The following is a 17,982-nucleotide window of genomic DNA, read 5'->3' as shown; positions in this document are numbered from 1 at the left end:
AGCACAGAAATACCGCAGTGAAGGAAGCTGCAGCTTTAGGCTTCACTGCTGTCATTTTAATTGCTCTGAATCTGCAAGACTTGAGTTCAGTTCAGAACTTTACCCATGGTCCCTTTCTCCCCTTTAAAACTCTCTGCGATTGGCGGCCTTTTCTTTTTGAATGTGATTTATTTGTGAACGCCTGGGGAAGTAAGACTGCTGAGCCAAGCGCTGCTCCCAGAGATTGTGAAGAGGCAAGGGTATTCAAATCCGCCGCTGTACAGACCCTGATATCTCGGCAGACTTACCCTGATCACATTGAAACTAATGATCGAATGAATTGCGTTCGTCTCACAGAGGTCCCTGCACCTTGGGATTCACGTCCATTAAGCAGGTATGAAATGAAATTCATGTTATTCCACGCTCGCCAGGCGGCTGAGACGCCCTGTGTCTTTAATGGCTTCCTCTCCAAAACCCTTTTCTCATTTCAAACTAGTTTCCCTTCAGGCCTCTTTCATGCACCAGTAAGTCCTTCACTCTAAGGTCATTTTAAACATTAAAAGGCCAGCAGTTTTATCGTAGCTAACTGGTGCTGTAACCGAGTGGAGATGATCAGGCCCCCGCATTTCCAGAGCCTTTTTCTGCTCTGGTGAAAGAAGAGTAGAACAGTTAATGCAGGAGACTTCTAGGAAACGAGCGAGAATGAACTCCCTGCTGCGGCTTCGTCCTGATCAACGCACAGCAAGGGGATTTTCACTGACCCTCTCCGACCCCTTTCTCGTGAAATATCTTTATTAAAAACACAAAACCCTGTTTTAACAAGCGCAGTCCTGCCACCCCCAAATTGTCATCCGTTTACCACCAATGCAAGAGTGACCGGGCTAGCGTATTTTTATCATTATTTTTTACCCCCGACAAATGCATTTCTGCAATGGTGACCGACAAAGAAACGGTACCGCATTGAATCTTCTGCTCCATTTTTTGGGGTGTAAAATGTGCGCTGTGTTTATTAAACCGTCCCAGGAGATTTCCTTCCTTCTGTCTTTCTCTCCTTCCTTCCTCCTTATTTATCTTCCTTCTCGGTAAGCTTGATGAAGCCAGAAAGACAGCGTTTGTTAACATACGGCGCTAACATAAGGACAGGTGTATATCAGTAAAGCACTCTCTTTTTAATGTCTATTTTGGTTAATCTAAGCTGTCCGGTGTCTTATCTTACAGTCTGAGGTACTTGATGAGCAAGCCTGAAGATTTGGCTGACAGCGTGATGACACATTTCAAGGAGGGGAGCCGGTGTGTCTCCCTGAAGCTAAAACAGCTGTCGGGGAATGTAAAGAAGAACTGAAAAACTGGACTGTCTTCTTACTGGTATAGCGGAGCACACAGACAGCTCAAATATGTGCCACATATGAGTTCAGGTTCCATGATTGTGGGATGCTGCTCCCTTAAAGGGGAAGTGTTTTAAGCCAAAAATGCCCAACCTCAGGAGACCTGGTCCCCTATTCCTCAATCCTGAATCCTACAGGTTAAACAGACACCCACGTACTAAAGTGATCTCCCCCGGTGTCTCATCATTAGGAATGTTTTATTTGTCTGAAAAGTTTTCCAGTAAAAGCTATGGAACGATTCCATGGGGGTCCCTTCACAGTCTCCTGAGTCAAAAGCAGCAAGAGCATCTCCGCATGAACCCAATCCTATCACCGTAAAAGCCACAGACAGATTACAAAATTGCTGTTCAGTCCCCCAACGGGATGGCTGAAATGATTCTCTGTACAGCGGGTCCCAGAACAGTTAGCACTGTTCCACCTGCTGTCTCGCTGTGACAGGAGATGTTCTTCTGCCTCCTGGATATTGAAGCATGCTTTTCTCTCCGGAGTCCTGACTGTGTCCTGCACCGTGGCTCTTCATCCTGTTTCTGTGCATGTGCTGACTGCAGAACTCTTCCCTGCAGACCCCTGCCTGACCTCCAGTCTGGCTGCAGTTCGGCCTTTAAGATATAAAAGAAATAATAATCGCTTTGGCTGCATTGTGGAGCTCCTGTTGTGTTGTAAGTGGTGGTGACGCATGTTAGATGCTTCAGCCGCGCCAGGAGGTTAGAAAGACTCAGCTATTTGTGAAGGTTCTTGTTAACCCTTTATTGGAATGAGTAGTGAAGGGCTCCAGTGGAGAAAGGCTGGTGTTTTAGCCCCCTTCATTTTTTTTATAAGTACCGATTTTTTATTTAATTCCAAAAAAAACAGAAAAATGCAGACTGAAGGACCCCACTCAATGTTTGGGGCCACCAAGCCTTGCAGCAGAGTGATTTAATGCTTGCAAAGCGTTGGAGTGAGTGTACTGGCCCTTCTGCGCTTCACGGACCATGCCTGAATTAGAGAATAAATCAGTAAACACACAGACTGTGTGCATTCCTGAAAGAAATCTATATTAAATGTTCCGGTCTGAGGAAGTGCCTTGATTAGGAGAGAGAGTGCTATCTTGGCAGTCATTGCTCAAAATGTATTAACAAAAATTAATGTGCGAGTATAACGCGGCAAACACCATAATGCCCTCTCGCTTCACGCCAGCCATATATTAATGTGAATTATTAAACAGATTGAGTTTCCCTGGGAGGGAAGGTTTTTCTGTAACTAATTCTGCCGATTTCCAAGAGCTTATCTACTTAAGGATAAAGAGCAATGTGCTCTAAAATTCATTTTGCGTTTGCGTGAATACCGCTGACAGATATGTTTTGCATATATTCATGAGGCTGTGAGAGCCCGGGCCTGTCTCAATCCAGCGAGGGAGAAGATGAAGAATGCCATTTCGAGGGCTTCATTATCTCGCCTGTATCTGTTTAGCCGGGTTTGCTTCGAGCAGTGACTGGCTGGTTTTGGTTTCTGTGTCTGTCTTTGTTTGTTTGTTTGGGTTCAGGTTGTAAATGCAGATACTGATCCATTTCCCAGTGCAGGATCCTGGACTGCATTGCAATATCTAACTGGCGCTGCACCACAGTTGCTGTACTCCGTGCATTGGCATAAACTCCAGTGACAGGAAGGATACATTCAGACTATTGGGGAAATAACTAGGGCTGCAAAAAACTTCCGGACTGTAGATTCACTTCCTGTGCGACAGGTATTGGGACCCCCGTGGAAACTCCTTTTTGCAGCCTGTGGGAGCCCAATACCTGCTGCACAGGAAGTGAGCCAACAGTGTTGAGGCAGATGACACATATTGAGATATGATCCAAGTCAAAATGCTGGAAGAGCAGCTATGCATTCAAGAGGCAGGGTTTTTTAATGTAGTTTAAAAGGCTGTGGCTATTTCCTGTTTAAGGTGGAGCAATAAATAACAGACTGAAAAAGACATGCAGATAAACGCTTTGGGCAATGCTTTGGACAACACCAGCAAAAACACTAGCCACAGTATTGTCTGGAGTTTTAAATGACGATGCATGCAACTGAGCAAAGTGTGTAATTGTACAATTAAAAAAAGCAAGGTAATTGCAGTGCGTTGATTTATTCAGGGTAATTGCAGTGCGTTGATTTATTCAGGGTAATTACAGTGCGTTGATTTATTCAAGGTAATTACAGTGCGTTGATTTATTCAGGGTAATTGCAGTGCGTTGATTTATTCAGGGTAATTGCAGTGCGTTGATTTATTCAAGGTAATTGCAGTGCGTTGATTTATTCAAGGTAATTGCAGTGCGTTGATTTATTCAAGGTAATTGCAGTGCGTTGATTTATTCAAGGTAATTGCAGTGCGTTGATTTATTCAAGGTAATTACAGTGCGTTGATTTATTCAAGGTAATTACAGTGCGTTGATTTATTCAGGGTAATTGCAGTGCGTTGATTTATTCAGGGTAATTGCAGTGCGTTGATTTATTCAAGGGTAATTGAGTGCGTTGATTTATTCAGGGTAATTGCAGTGCGTTGATTTATTCAAGGTAATTACAGTGCGTTGATTTATTCAGGGTAATTGCAGTGCGTTGATTTATTCAGGGTAATTGCAGTGCGTTGATTTATTCAGGGTAATTGCAGTGCGTTGATTTATTCAAGGTAATTACAGTGCGTTGATTTATTCAGGGTAATTACAGTGCGTTGATTTATTCAAGGTAATTACAGTGCGTTGATTTATTCAAGGTAATTACAGTGCGTTGATTTATTCAAGGTAATTGCAGTGCGTTGATTTATTCAGGGTAATTGCAGTGCGTTGATTTATTCAGGGTAATTGCAGTGTTGATTTATTCAGGTTGATTTATTCAAGGTAATTGCAGTGCGTTGATTTATTCAAGGTAATTGCAGTGCGTTGATTTATTCAGGGTAATTGCAGTGCGTTGATTTATTCAAGGTAATTGCAGTGCGTTGATTTATTCAAGGTAATTACGGTGCGTTGATTTATTCAAGGTAAATTACAGTCCGGTTAAAGTCAGGCAGAGGAAATTAATCCAGGCTTGACTTCCACTGACTTGCCCGCTATTTTCATGTCTCTCCTCTGCAGATACAAACACACTCAGCCTCACTTTCCTGCACATTCTACCTGCAGTCGTTCCTGTAAGAAATGTGTCAATTACCAAGAAGGGAACAGTGCGGCAGAATGTACCTTTATTCTGAAGCGAATATGTCTGTTGTAGTTAGATGTCTGTAAGAGATACCTTGCACACAATGTATGAACGTCTACAATAGTGACACATGCAGAGCACATACTGCCAGCACGCAGCACTGCCGTTTCAGATTGTTAATATCAGTGGAATTAATGCAGACGCATGGTTTCCCTGCTTCTTCCTCATTTAAATAGCACTGCTGCTCAGGCTACAGAAAGTCCCGCAATGTCGGTGAATTTCTTCCCTTGGGGGCCGTTTCAGTTAGCTGTGTCTTTTCATTATTTCTGTGTTGTTTTTTTTTTTTTTAGCGACCTAAATGTTGATGCATTCAGCTGTAGCTTCTCCTTGCACATTGATATTTGAAAGACTTTCGAAAAATGTACATTATACAGGCCTGAAGACGAATGACTGGAGTTATGAAACCCCTCTTCGCGTCCTGATTTACTGCACCCCTGTAGGATGGCAGCTCTTTCAGAGAAGGACCTCAATCACTTTTGTCTCTGGCACACGCACACGCACACGCACACACGCACACACACACACACGCACACGCGCACTATCACTGGAAGACTGCAGTGCAAGGAAGTAGTTTGTGCTAAAATGCTGATCCAGTTCCTCGGGGAGTGAGTGTGCTTGCTTTGGTTTGGGGTGCAGGAGGTCCCGGGTTCGATCCCTGCTGTCAACACTCCTCCTACCAAAAAAACTCAATAGTAAAACAGTGGGACACTGAAAGCTAAGGAGTAGGAATACTGATTTTTAACCCTTGGTGACTACTTACTGGACTTCCTGACAGAGTGATCTATCTGCTAGTCAGTGGGACGGGGCCTGTGTTGTTTAGAACAGCAGATCTGAGTTTGTGTTTGTGGAAGTTTGGGGTTTTTAATCTTGCTTTTCAAAATGACAATAAACTAGAAACTAAGGAAAAGAGATAGAATTTGATGACTTTGACCCAGGGATTCTAAAGCACGTCGTCATAATTTGCAGCATTTGCATTTCAAGGCAGCAAAATCTGAGTTTTACAGGTTTAAATTTGGCAGCAGCTGAGCTGTGTGTGTGTGTATGTGTGTGTGTGTGTGTGTTGGAGGGAGAGTGAGTGGATGTTGTAACAGCTAGGTGGTGGCAGGCAGTGATAGCAGGGCTTTTTCTGGTTTGTTTTCTGTTTTCGTGGACACACTACAGAGATGAATATCTGATATATTATTTTTAACTTTGACTGGCACCAAAAAAACAAAACAAACAAAAAAAAATGGATAACCAATTGAATCAATTGTCTACAGCAGAGCTACTGAGGAAATAAACAGGATGGAATATCCCTGGGGACAAAAAATATATAACCTCTCATAATCTTCATTTCTATGGGTGAGTTTTCTCTCTCTCTCTCTCTCTCTCCCTCTCCCTCTCCCTCTCTCTCTCTCTCTCTCTCTCTCTCTCTCTCTCTCTCTCTCTCTCTCTCCCTCCCCTCTATGAAAGACACAGATTACCAGGGGTGACAGGCAAAAGATGACAATCTGACTACAGACAGAGCTGCATGCAATATATATATGTATATATATTTTTCATTTGCAATAACCTAAAAAAACTGAGATCAGCTAATCATGTCAGACAGAGTTGTTTGAGCGATTTTGGAATGGAGGCACGAGAAGAACAGAGGGGGCGTTTCCACACCTCTCTCCCTCTCTCCGGCAGACTCCCATTGAAATGATCCTGCACGGCATTACACTGAGCCCTTCAGCTGCTTGAGGTGCACAAGGAGCTGAGCGGCAGTTCAAGCGCTTTCTTTTTAAAACCCGCTTGAGAGTGTAAAGCACAGAGAGAGCATGGCAAACCAAAAGCCAGCATGGATAGAGCACGGAGGGGCATGTCAAATGCATGATCTATTCATCGAGGGGGGGGACATCGAAACCGCAGAATTGCAGTGGCCTGGGTTCTGAGCGCAGGGCTGCCTGGTTGCAAGGGAGCAGAGTTTGCGTCCCTGAGTGAATGCAAAGCGCTCATTGTTGTGCAGTGAATGCCGGAAATGAAGAGGGCAGTTAGAGAAAGGAAGAGATCGTAATGAATAAACAAGCGATTGATAGAATAAGTGAAACGGACGCCGGGTGAACGGAATACATGAATCCCACCTCCCCACCAGATAAACTCACGCAAGACTGTGGTTCTGTGCTGTTGTGACAGAAGAGGCCGGATTTGAACCCAGGCCCCCGGAGGTCAAAGGCTAGGGCGCTTTCTTTGCCTGCCTCACACTGTCTCTGTCCCGCCTGATTTTTTGTTTTTTTGTTCTTTTTTTTCCCAGCTGCCTCCCGCAAGCAGAGCTCCCCCCAGTGGCGGATGCAGAACATAGAGCACGAGTCGGTGGAGAGCTCAGACGAGGAATTCTTCGACGCTCGGGGTTCGTCAGGGAGCTGGGTGTCTTCTTCACTGAGCTGTTTAATATGTACTGTGTTTAACAGTGCAGCTGTACTTGTGGTTGTTGGGGATCTACTCACCCTCATCACATATCGAATCAGGGAACGCTTAAAACATTTTTTTTTTTAATGTTCTCTTATTCTGACCCGATGCAGCTTTTTAAAGAAGGCTTTTGATTTTTTTCTAACAGCTTCCCAGTTTATTAATTTTTTTTCCAGGAAGGTTTCCAGGAACAGTGTCCACAGGGATTGCAATTCACAGCACATTTAAATGATGTCTTTTGTCTTTGGCTTAATATTGGGCTCTGCCGATGACGGTGCTGCAGAGATTCCCACAGTGCCGAGTCAGGAGTTGCGTTTCTCTTAAAGAAATAATGAAAAGCACCTCGCTGAGGATAGGGGAGCAACTTATTTATCAGGGGTGTCCTGGAAAAACCTGACATCCCACAATGTGAGAGTCACCTCATTGTGCTTAACATTACCATCAACAAGTGTGGTGTTCTGGAAAAACTCAAAAACAATTTGAAAAACACGAACACTTCAGTTTACCGTTGGACAGCAGGATAGGGTATCTGAAAGCAGTGAAATTTTGGGTTATCAAGTTTTTTTTTTCCAGGTCACCCCTCAGTTAAAGACTGGGGGTGGGCGATTTCTCCATTGAATATAATCTCAACTGTGCCCCATTAAAAACTCGAATCCAAACTTAAATACAATTGTAGCCCCAGCGTTTGTAAGGCAGCTTGGTGCTAAGAGCTTCAGTGTGTATCTGCAGGACTGATCTTGGTGAACGCGTGCAGCACTGTCCCCCTGCCCTCCTGTCCCCCTTCTCCTACGCTGTCCTTCTCGAGATAGAGATTCAGGGTCGAGCAGCAACTCAGAGCTCTTTACCAGTCTTTTGATCTGCCACAGAGCACTGCGCTTGACTCATCAGCACTTTGACATCACCTCTTTTAGGAGGAATGAGCCACACATGAAAGAGGATGCGTAGGTCCCTCCATGAAAGAGGAACTAAACTGCATTAGAAATTACGTAACGAATCCTCCCCCAGACTGCTCTTTGATCGTTTCAGCATTTCAGCTCCACTCCTCCAGGCATGACATGCTGAGCTACATTACACAACACTGCTCTGTGCCAAACTTTGAACCTGGAAACCACAAACCAGGTTTACAACAACAAGCGGGGTTGTTGCTCTACGGTAAAGTTTGCTTTTAAAGGAGTAGCCGTCTCAAGATTCAATGATAGTTTCTAAAGGGCTAAGTGATTCAGTGCTGGAATGTGAACGTATTCGGTAAGGATGGGAGGGCATGAATCGAAGCTGATGGAAAATTCTGAATGGGAGGCAGCCCTTTCTGAACAGAGAATTAGAGATGCTTGGAATAGGCCACCAGGTGCAGTGGTTGAAATAGTGGCGTGTAAAAGAAGGGCGTGCGGTAAACCAGGGCACATGCGGCGTGTGAGCATGGCAAGGCTCCCTGCACATGGCTTCCCAAGTTTTCACTGCTCAGTTTCAAATAAATATTCACAATGGCTTGTTAGATTGACACCGGGTGACATTTCGATTCTGAGAAGTGTTTGAGGAGACGGATCCAATAGCTTACATCCACGGCATTTAATAAAAAATACTGTGCCATCAAACTGTCTGGCAGATAAGCCCTGTAAAGCCCTTCTCCCACCAGAGTCTCAAAGCCAAGCTCTCAGCAAGGAAACCAGAGACACCAAAAGATGCAGCCACACCGGCTGCTGCAAAGCACTGGGAAGCAGGGCTGGGGTTAATTCCTTTTTAAAATCAATTCCCAATTCCAATTCCCATTCCCTTTCAACCTCCCCTGGAATTGGGATTGGAATTGGAATGAGAATTGATTTAAAAAAGGAGTTGGGATTGGGATTGGGATTGGGAGCGCATTGACTTTGACTGGGCTGTTTTTAAAGAGTCATAAAGACTGAAAGATAGAAGGGCAGGAAGGGTCCATTACCTGTTCTACAGCTGAAAGCAAAAGCTAGTAACTGCATACAGACCTTCGGTTAGACGCTTTTATCAACGCCTTGGCATGTTTTCATACAAAGGGTTACCCTGCAACTCGTTATTTAATTACTGTATAATCTTAATGGTATTTATAACCCCCCCCCCCCATGCCCATTCAATTTCCAGACTAATTGAGAATGACAGTCACTGTACTCTAATACCGCATCTGCTATTACAGGTTAAATAAAACGACATCATTGCAATCTTGTAATTATCTGCCCAGCGGCAGGCTCGAGGTGTAATTGTTTTTCCCGGGGAGTGTCCTGTGCATCTTTTATGAGCTGTGTTGCTCATTCATTTTAATGGAAACCAGAGTGGAGTGAAGTCGGCTTGAGAGCGACTGTAAAGTTTGGGTGACAGGAGCTGCTGTTAATAAGTCTAAGAGCATTTTGCTTCAAACAGTTCTCACTTTTTAAATTGTTATTCTTTGAATTGCAGTCTGATGATGAAACATAATGCTCTTGGGCAAGCACTAGAGCTACACGCTGAACCCAGGACTGGCTGCAGCACTAGCGCAAGTTTCAAACCTGTGCAGGTGGTTTACTGAGCTGCTGTTTTTATCTTTGCTGCCCTACTAGAGTTGTCTGCGGTTTTGAGTGGAGTTGTTTTTCCTAGCCCTGTCCACGGTGTTGAGGGAGTTATCATATAGAAAGGGGGATTATCAGAACAGCTTAATAAGCGAAAGTGAAGATTCCAGCCCATTGTGTCTGCAGCTCTGCCCGAACCCTGCACACCTACAGGAGTGAGATATAAAGCTGTCCGGTTTATTGCTGGTTCAAGCAGGGAGCCGCTTCACTGCTCCCTGTGCAAACCATTGCGCTTATTTATTTTCCATTTAGCAAATCTGCTCTCTTGTAATAGTAAAAAGCACGCCACTAAACCCGCTGTCAGCTAGTATTAGTATTATTATTGTGAGCTGTAGATTGACCCAGGCAGCTCCAATCTGTTTTGTTGTGCTGTAAAGTTTCAATACTGCCTCCAGTCTGTCATTTATCAATTATGTGTTATTTATAAGAGGAGAGGGGAACTCCGGTCCTGGAAGGTAATTCCATTCCAGGTTTTACTGATATGATTAAATTACACAGGAGCTGGTTTAATTGGTGCAGTCTAGTCATTTAAGGACATGATTGGAACAAAGACCGACCTGGTCCGAACTGCCTGCCTGTGTGTATAGCACAGTGGTACTCAACTCCGGCCCTCGAGACCAAATCCAATCCAGGTTTTTACTCCAGGCAGGTTCTATTGTAGTTAATTTGGGACCTGGTTGTATTATTGCTGTCCCTGAAACTCAGTGATGATTACAAGGCACATAGTGTGAGTGGGATTATGAGGCTGTGATGAGGTAATAGTCTTGTGAAATTAAAAAGCTAGCGAGGGAGGCGGCTGTCTCCAAGTGCTCTCAATGCATCCTCTAGTTTTAGTGGAGAGCTTGATTTCTGTTGAAGCGGCTCAATTTTCAAGACAGTTAGGGGCTGCTTCCGAGTAGAGGAAGCTGGCGCGGTCGTGGGATCGGAAGACCCCCCACTGAACCCTCAGTTCTCCCGAGCTGCGGGGAATCGCTGCGGTGAAGAGAAAAAATGATCGGACCAAAAGAAGAAAACCCACACAACCAAACGAATATTTAAATGTGTAAAAACACAGTGAGTGCAGCCAGAGGGCCAAAGACAGTCCTAAAGTGATTGAACAGTGTGATAATACTGAAGTATTAAAATACAGAAAACGATCCCTCAGGGAATGTGTTGTATTATCCCAGGGTAGAAGCAGAATCAAATACAAATAATTTGTTTTCTCTGCAGGAGCCCCTCGGTCAATCAAGGCTTGCCACGTCAACAGTTAAACACAGATGAAGGAGTCGTTGAAGAAATTTCATTTGACAGAGTGTCGCTGTAATAGGCGTGCAGCGAGAGGATGATTGATGTATTTCATATAGAAATGAAGACTCATAAGCGGAGAGAAAAACAATACCGCTGTGAGGCACGTGGTATGAGAATGCCAGGAGCTAGGAATTGTATATGTGTGTCTGTGTGTGTGCTGTCTGCAGTTAATTCATGGAAATTGGTGTTTTGCTCGTTTTCAAACAGATCACCCTGTTTAATAATGCACCACACTGAATCAGTACCATAACAGCGAAATGAGGCAAAGGCATCAAAATCGCTCATTGTTTCAAAGTGCAGTGACACGCTGGGATAGACAGCACTGCTAAAGAGATGTGCAAGCTGGGGTGACAAGTAACCCTTTTAAAGACGTGGTTTTCACCGCTCACTCTGGGACACTTTTCATCTGCAGGATTAGGGTGGCATATACAGTACCAGGGCAGAGATGGAGAGGGTAAATAATCTGCCCCTTTCTCTCCTGCCAGGGTCTGCCACATACACCCAGCCCTGCCCCTCTCCCTCGTCGTTTTAATTAGAGATTGCAGCGCTGCTAATTGAAGACGGTCTTGCCCTGATTATTAAGAGCAGGTGGGGAAGTTGATTACATCGCAGTGATTGTTTCCTCTGCCAACACAAAAAGGCTGCGGAGTAGACCGTGGTGCGTACTTGGGTCCAGGGAAGGAAATCTTCACTGAACCAAAGTCATTGTTTGTTTAACCTTTGTGAACATTGTGTTATTAATAATAATCTGATTATTTTCATTATTTCTTTTTTTTTCTATAATAAACGACATGCTTTGGCATTGTTATTGCAGTCAAATATGAACGAACTCGTGACTTATCATCAAATTAAAGAGTATATGAGGACCTTTTTATTTCAGTGTGTTACATGTTCCCATGTGTTGCTACAGCCGTTTAAGTAAGGCGTGTGTGTTGTTTTAATTTTAATTTTTTTTTTTTTTACAAGGTGGCTTCACATGTACCTGCATGGACCTCTCAGAACTACATTTCCTATCATCCTCCTGCTCACTGGTAAATCCATCTCAGTTACATATGTGAGCAGGAAGATGATGGGAAATGTAGTTCTGAGAGGTCCATGCGGGTACATGTGAAGCCATCTTGAGGCAGGGAACACGTAGCACAATAAAATAAAAAGGTCCTTATGTGCCCTTTAAGAAACCCATACAGTAGCTTTGTTCAGGTTGAAATCTCCATAGACTGCTGTTTAAAATATTGCAGTCAGCTCTCTGTTTCACGTATTAGGAACGGCGTCAGTGTAAGCAGGGATCGGACGCTTGCTCAACCCTTTAAACTGACCCCTTTTATCAGTTAATAACCAGGTTAATCACCTAACGATCTGTTAATGAGCAGCACATGTTAATGTGTTAGTCAGTGGCACGGGCAGTGTTGTGTGATGCGCTGCCCTTACAGATTCTGTCCTGCCCCCTGTCAGTGAGATGAGCTTACAAGCTCTGTAACCGTGAATGCAGACGAGCCCGGATCTTTTGCCCTTCGCCTTATAAGCTAATAAACCGAAAATGTGACCCTAAAAATGCATGTGAAGTGCTGGCGCTGAAGCTCTGAAAGCACCTGGAAGTGAAGTTTAGTGTCAGAACTGGATGAAGAGCAGAGCCTGCACAGCGCGCTGTCGGGTATCATGTCTGTGGAAGAACAATGGGGTCACGCTGCCTCTGCCCTGTCACTTCTCTCACAGTAACTCGGCTGCAGGTAGGTATTTCAGCAGTGACTCTCTTTAATGAGATGTCACCAAAAGCGTTTTCTTAACTCTCTGTTGCTCACAGACACTCCTTTAACAAAAAACAAATCTGATTAATGAGCTTGGGCCAGTTTGTCGTTCCAGCTTGAAGCAGCTGATCAGTGGTGTTGATTGGAGAAGTCCCTCTGCCATTATAAAGCCATGTGTATCATCCTGCACTGGACCTAGAGTGGGAGTGACACTCCAGTGTGGTTCTAACTCATAGAGCTGGGAATCGTATTACAGAGTGAAAGCTTTAGCAGAAAGGGACTTGTGATATATCTCTTTGTTGTGTTTTTACCCACAGTTCCGCCTTGGAAGAGCAGTTCAAGTCGTGGCTCGGTTCACCTCAAACTGTTTAAAAATAGCATTGCACAAGAGGCGAGCCACGGCAAAGTGTTCTCAAGTGCTTTAATAAGAGAGAGCCAGTCCTGAAACTCCTGTTCGGTGTCTGGGGGTTAAGGCAGGGCGCGCGGTTTTCTTTATTAAAGTCTATGCTTCTGCCAGCGGTGTGTGTTCTCACTGTAGGCAGACAGGGTAGAATCTCTCTCTGTAGCGACTCAGACGTCTGCAGTCTTGCTTCTTGGAGAAGTTCTGATCTATAATATAATGTAATATATTGTGGAAAAAAAAAAAAAAAACCTGCCTTCGTGGTTATACTGGGGACAGAATCCTTAACGCTCACTGTAACCAAAGATGGCTCCAGGAAAACAAAGGGTTTAGAGCGTCCTGGTACGTGACCCTTTCTGTGTGTGTGTGTTTGTGTTCCAGAGGAAGTGCTGGAGGGGAAGAGCGCCATGCTGCTGAGCATGAGCCAGTGGAACTCTAACGACCTGGTGGAGCAGATAGAGACCCTGGGGCACATCGACCAGTCGCAAGGTAACCGCAGATAGAGACCCTGGGGCACATCGACCAGTCGCAAGGTAACCGGGGGGGGCAGATAGAGACCCTGGGGCACATCGACCAGTCGCAAGGTAACCGGGGGGGGGCAGATAGAGACCCTGGGGCACATCGACCAGTCGCAAGGTAACCGGGGGGGGGCAGATAGAGACCCTGGGGCACATCGACCAGTCGCAAGGTAACCGGGGGGAGCAGATAACCAGGCTGCAAGTCTATCAGCATAACCTGAAACTGACCCTAAATGAAATGGAAAAGAATTTGAAAAAAAAATGAAGCAGCATTTAACTAACCATGCCCTCCTCCCATCTCTCTGGCTACTTGCAAGTCTAGATTCATTTCATGAATGTGAAATTGCATTCCATTCATAAAAAAAGGTTTAGCGCTGTGCATCCTCACAGCAGAAATCCACAGAGGTTTAACATGAATGAGAGCCTGCATTCCCAGAGGAGGCCCGTCCTGTGTGTCTGTTTCTGTGGGTAAGGGAATACATTTAGAGGCAGTTCTGGGAGTTCAGAATGAAACCGTTGTGCAGCTGTGAGGGAAGCAGGACCTCCTGCCCAAGCAGGAGGAGACCCGTGATCTTTGAAGCCCCTTTTCTGTTCAGAGTCGGTGCTGTTGATCTGTATTCCACACCAGCTCCTATATGCACGCTGCGCAGTCGAGCCATTTCCAGTGTGTGTGTGTGTGTGTGTGTGTCTGAGCCCCTGGGCTCCCGTGGGCTCTCCCAGGCTTTCCCTGCTCAGTGAAGAACATTCCAGTTCACGTGGGCCCCCTCTACTGGTCACACCCTGCTACTGCAATGGCAGACGAAGCTGTTAGTGCATGTGTCCGTTGACTCTGCTGCTCTGGCCTCGTAGCTGAGTCGTTTAAACGCTAGGTGTTTTTAGCATTGCCTGCTGAGTTCTGTTTTATGACCGCTGGTGTGGTGTTGTTTCATTTTTTGTGTTTGATGTTGTTTTCTGTGGGGGTGTGAGCCTCATGCCAGCTCGTCATTGGAAATGAGGATTTGTTCTCAGTTGACTCAGGAATCGTTCAGGAATTCCATTTTTAATAAGCAAGGTGTGGGGCAGCGTGTTTGCATAAAAGCATTTTCATTTTATTTTTGCAAGCGACATTCAGTGAATAAAGTGGCAATCGACGTCTGCACAGTACGGGCTCTTTCATTCCTTCCTTCTGCTTATCACTGTGACATTTATCTCTGAGCAGGCTGTCTTCCAAAGCCATCTCCCCACTGTGCGGGGAGATTTGAGGGGTTTTTACTCGCTGTATAATAACACACATTTACAACAGAAAATACATTTCAAGCCATTTCAACAGCAAACTGGTTACCAAATTCATACCGCAGAACAAAACTCTGAACCCTAGCTCGGTCCAAACCTTGTATCCCCAACCCCCACCCCAAATGAGCATCGAACCCTCTCTCTTTCTATTCTCTATCCTCCCCACAAAGCCTTCCAGCTATTCAGGATCAGCCCCCCACCCCTCAGACTAACCCTTAATTCTCCGGTGGCGGGGGTCTGCTCGTGTTTATTGGTTTTCCCTTTGGTCTATATGGACATTCCCACACACAGTTATTAGCCTATCCGTCCTCTGTTAAGTGAGTTAGCACCCTATTCCTAGCAGGAGTCTGTGCAGCGGACTCCTGATCGCGATGAACGACTCGCACGTTTCTTTCAAGGTATTTAACTTGATTTTAATTGATTTCCTGCTGGAATGCTGTTGTTGACTCTTGGTAAAGCTGACATGTTGCTCAGGAATTGATTTATAGGATGTGTTGAGTTGGGTCAAAGGACGCTTCGATGCTCCAGCTGCTGTATAATTGGGTCCCTTGATGAACGTTGCAGTGCAGTACAACACGACGCAATTAATCTTAACAGCGCAGGAGCTAAAGACCGATTTGTCTTTGAAAATCCCTCCCCCAGGCTTTTACATGTTTGGGTTGCATTTTGCTTTCCATTTTTTGAGGAGCTTCTTTAAAGCAATAGAACCCACAACTATCACTATAACGCTCTAGAATATCAAGAAGAGAATTCAGCATTCTGGAGCTTGCCAAGACGGGCTACTCCCTCTGCATATTATACTGATTCGAGGTATGTGCAGTGTGATTCAGTGACTCGGGGGAGGTATTAATCAAGGACCTGGTTTGAATGGACTGAAAGGAAACAACTTGGTCCAAGTTTGAGCTGTCTGAGAGGCTGGGATTGTTATAGGAATGGACAGGCTCTCCCTCAGGCTAGGTGCAAGAAGACTTGATCTTGGAGGGGTCAACCCTGCCCCTCCCATGCGAGACGAGATCACACAGCCCTTGCGCTGGTGCCTTCAATTGAAAGGTGTTCTCGCTCGCTTTAGCGAGTCTGATTGGGCTGTCAGCCACGCTGGATCAGTTGTAAACATGACTTCCAGACAGGCAGGGCAAGCCGAGCACAGTGAATGCTCACCTGACTCTTTCAGTGCTAGTGCAGCGTGACCCTTTTTCCATTTTCATTTCGGTGAAGTGCACCGCTTTAGGGATGAGTCTCAGACATGCTGGCGGCAGCCACCGTTCTCATTTTAATCCTGGCCTGTGACATGCAGGCTGCTGTCAATTTTGGGCAGTTTTCTCAATCGAGCTCCATGTAATTGATTTTTATGTTGATTGTGTTATTTGGTCCTTGCTTGAAGCAGCTGTGATTGAAATGCAGCCTGCTTGATTGCAGGGTGCCGGAATCTCTAACCCCTTGATTTCACCCGCAGAGAGTCTGTATCGAGCGGCGCTGGGCCGGGGGCGCTGTACTGCTCAGAGCAGCATCGACTGCATGGAGGACAGCGAGGTATGACAGCTCGGACCCCGAGGGCAGCCTTGTGTCCTTACTCCTTTGCCATGCCTTTGTCGTGCTCCCCTGCGCTTTACAAAGCTTGTTTTGCATGCAGCGTCATGTCATTTCAAGTGGGACAAAACACAAAACTGACTTGTTCTGCCTATTGCATGCAGGCGCCCCTCAATTCCAATGCAATGTTTTGGCCATGGCTGGAGCATGTTTCTGTGTTGGTAGCTGTGATTATTATTGCTGGTTATTTAGAATGACCAGAGTAAGCATGTTAATGTGGGGAGCTGTCTATGTTACTGTTTAGTGTCATTATAAATCTAATTGTAATTGACCAAAATAGCATTGTAATTGTAATTTCAATTCCAGCAGTTGATTGTGCTGTGACTGTAATTGTGATTGTAACTGAGCCCAGCTCTGCTGTCTGTCTCGTGTTTGCTCACAGAGGGCGTGTCGAACCCACATCCTCATCCTGGTCCTGCACGGGGGGAACATCCTGGACAGCGGGGGAGGGGACCAGAGCTCTAAGATGGCAGACATCAACACGTTCCGCTCGGTGTTCCAGAAGGTGGCCCGCGCGCACTTCCCTGCCGCCAGCGAGCGCGTGCAAATCAAGCTGGTGCCCTGCTGCGCCATCTGCACCGAAGCCTTCTCCCTCGTCTCCAAGTAAGCTGCTGGGCAAAGAGCCAGGGGCATTCCTGCTGGCTCCCGTGCTCCTGGGCTTTTCTTTAAAGAGGGGGTCGGCCCAGCTTTGTTTAATGCATTGTTATCATGACTAGTCTAAATGTATTAACACTAATGCACTGTGCTTGCTGCAGTCCCGCTGCAAGTGGATCTGGGATATTGCAATCGACTAACAAATGAAAAAACACTGAACCTGTCACAGTGCGACATATGCGATATAATAGCATGCTACAATACCACGCATCAGAATGCAAAATCTATCAGAGAGATATATCAGCCCTCCCTCCCTCTCCCCCATTCCCTTTGTGCTGTTAACAGAATAGTAATTACAGTCTTCTGCACAAGCCTCCCATGTAGCCCACCGAGGCAGTGCAGTTATTTTTATTTGTACTTTTCTCTGCCCTTTGCAGAGTACACTCAGCACAGTTCCAATATGTCACTGTGTTACTTTCTTTTGTGTTTGCTAAGAAAAGGCCATTTTAGAACAAGAGTTCTGCTCTGCGGCTGTTTCCCTTACCTCCCTCCCTGGTCCCCCTTGTTACTGGAGAACAGGTCAGCGCGCCGTGACTTTTCTAGCTGGAGCGTCCCTTCAAATTGAAGCACATAATTGGATCTGAAAGCTGGAGGATTCATTGTCACAGGCTGAGTGTTTAATGAGCAAATATTAAGGCTGTTTCTTGTTGGATCGCAGGTCCACTGCCGATATGGGAGGGCATGCCGTAGGTGCATGGGAGAGGACCTGAAATAAACACTTTGCATTGCTTTAGATCTCTGCTGTGCTGTCTAGGGCTCTGCCTTGCTTCATGGTTTGCATTGTTTCAAGGTTGCAAACCAGCAGCAATGGCAAACTGACTGACATCAACAATAGCAGCACTGTGAAATCAGGGAGACAAGTGCCTGCAGGCAATACAGAATGAACCTGTCATAAAGGGTTTGCAATTTAATATCAGTACCGCAGGGCACACACTGACCCCCGTCTTGCTC

At 45.4% G+C, this 17,982-nt stretch overlaps 1 protein-coding gene across 1 annotated transcript; it reads left to right on the top strand.

Annotated features, from left to right (window-relative positions):
- The first annotated feature begins 1,201 nt into the window (after positions 1 to 1,201).
- On the top strand, positions 1,202 to 16,984 carry pitpnm3 (PITPNM family member 3). The gene is made up of 5 exons (XM_041236589.1): positions 1,202 to 1,344; positions 6,847 to 6,942; positions 13,382 to 13,489; positions 16,244 to 16,320; positions 16,760 to 16,984. Exons 2-5 carry the CDS (start codon positions 6,882 to 6,884, stop codon positions 16,982 to 16,984), a joined length of 471 nt encoding a protein of 156 aa, XP_041092523.1. The 5' UTR covers positions 1,202 to 1,344; positions 6,847 to 6,881.
- Positions 16,985 to 17,982: the final 998 nt, after the last annotated feature.

Source organism: Polyodon spathula, chromosome 41 (genome assembly GCF_017654505.1).
Source record: "Polyodon spathula isolate WHYD16114869_AA chromosome 41, ASM1765450v1, whole genome shotgun sequence".
In the NCBI taxonomy this organism is placed as follows: domain Eukaryota; kingdom Metazoa; phylum Chordata; class Actinopteri; order Acipenseriformes; family Polyodontidae; genus Polyodon; species Polyodon spathula.
This window is presented reverse-complemented; position numbering and strand designations above follow the sequence as displayed.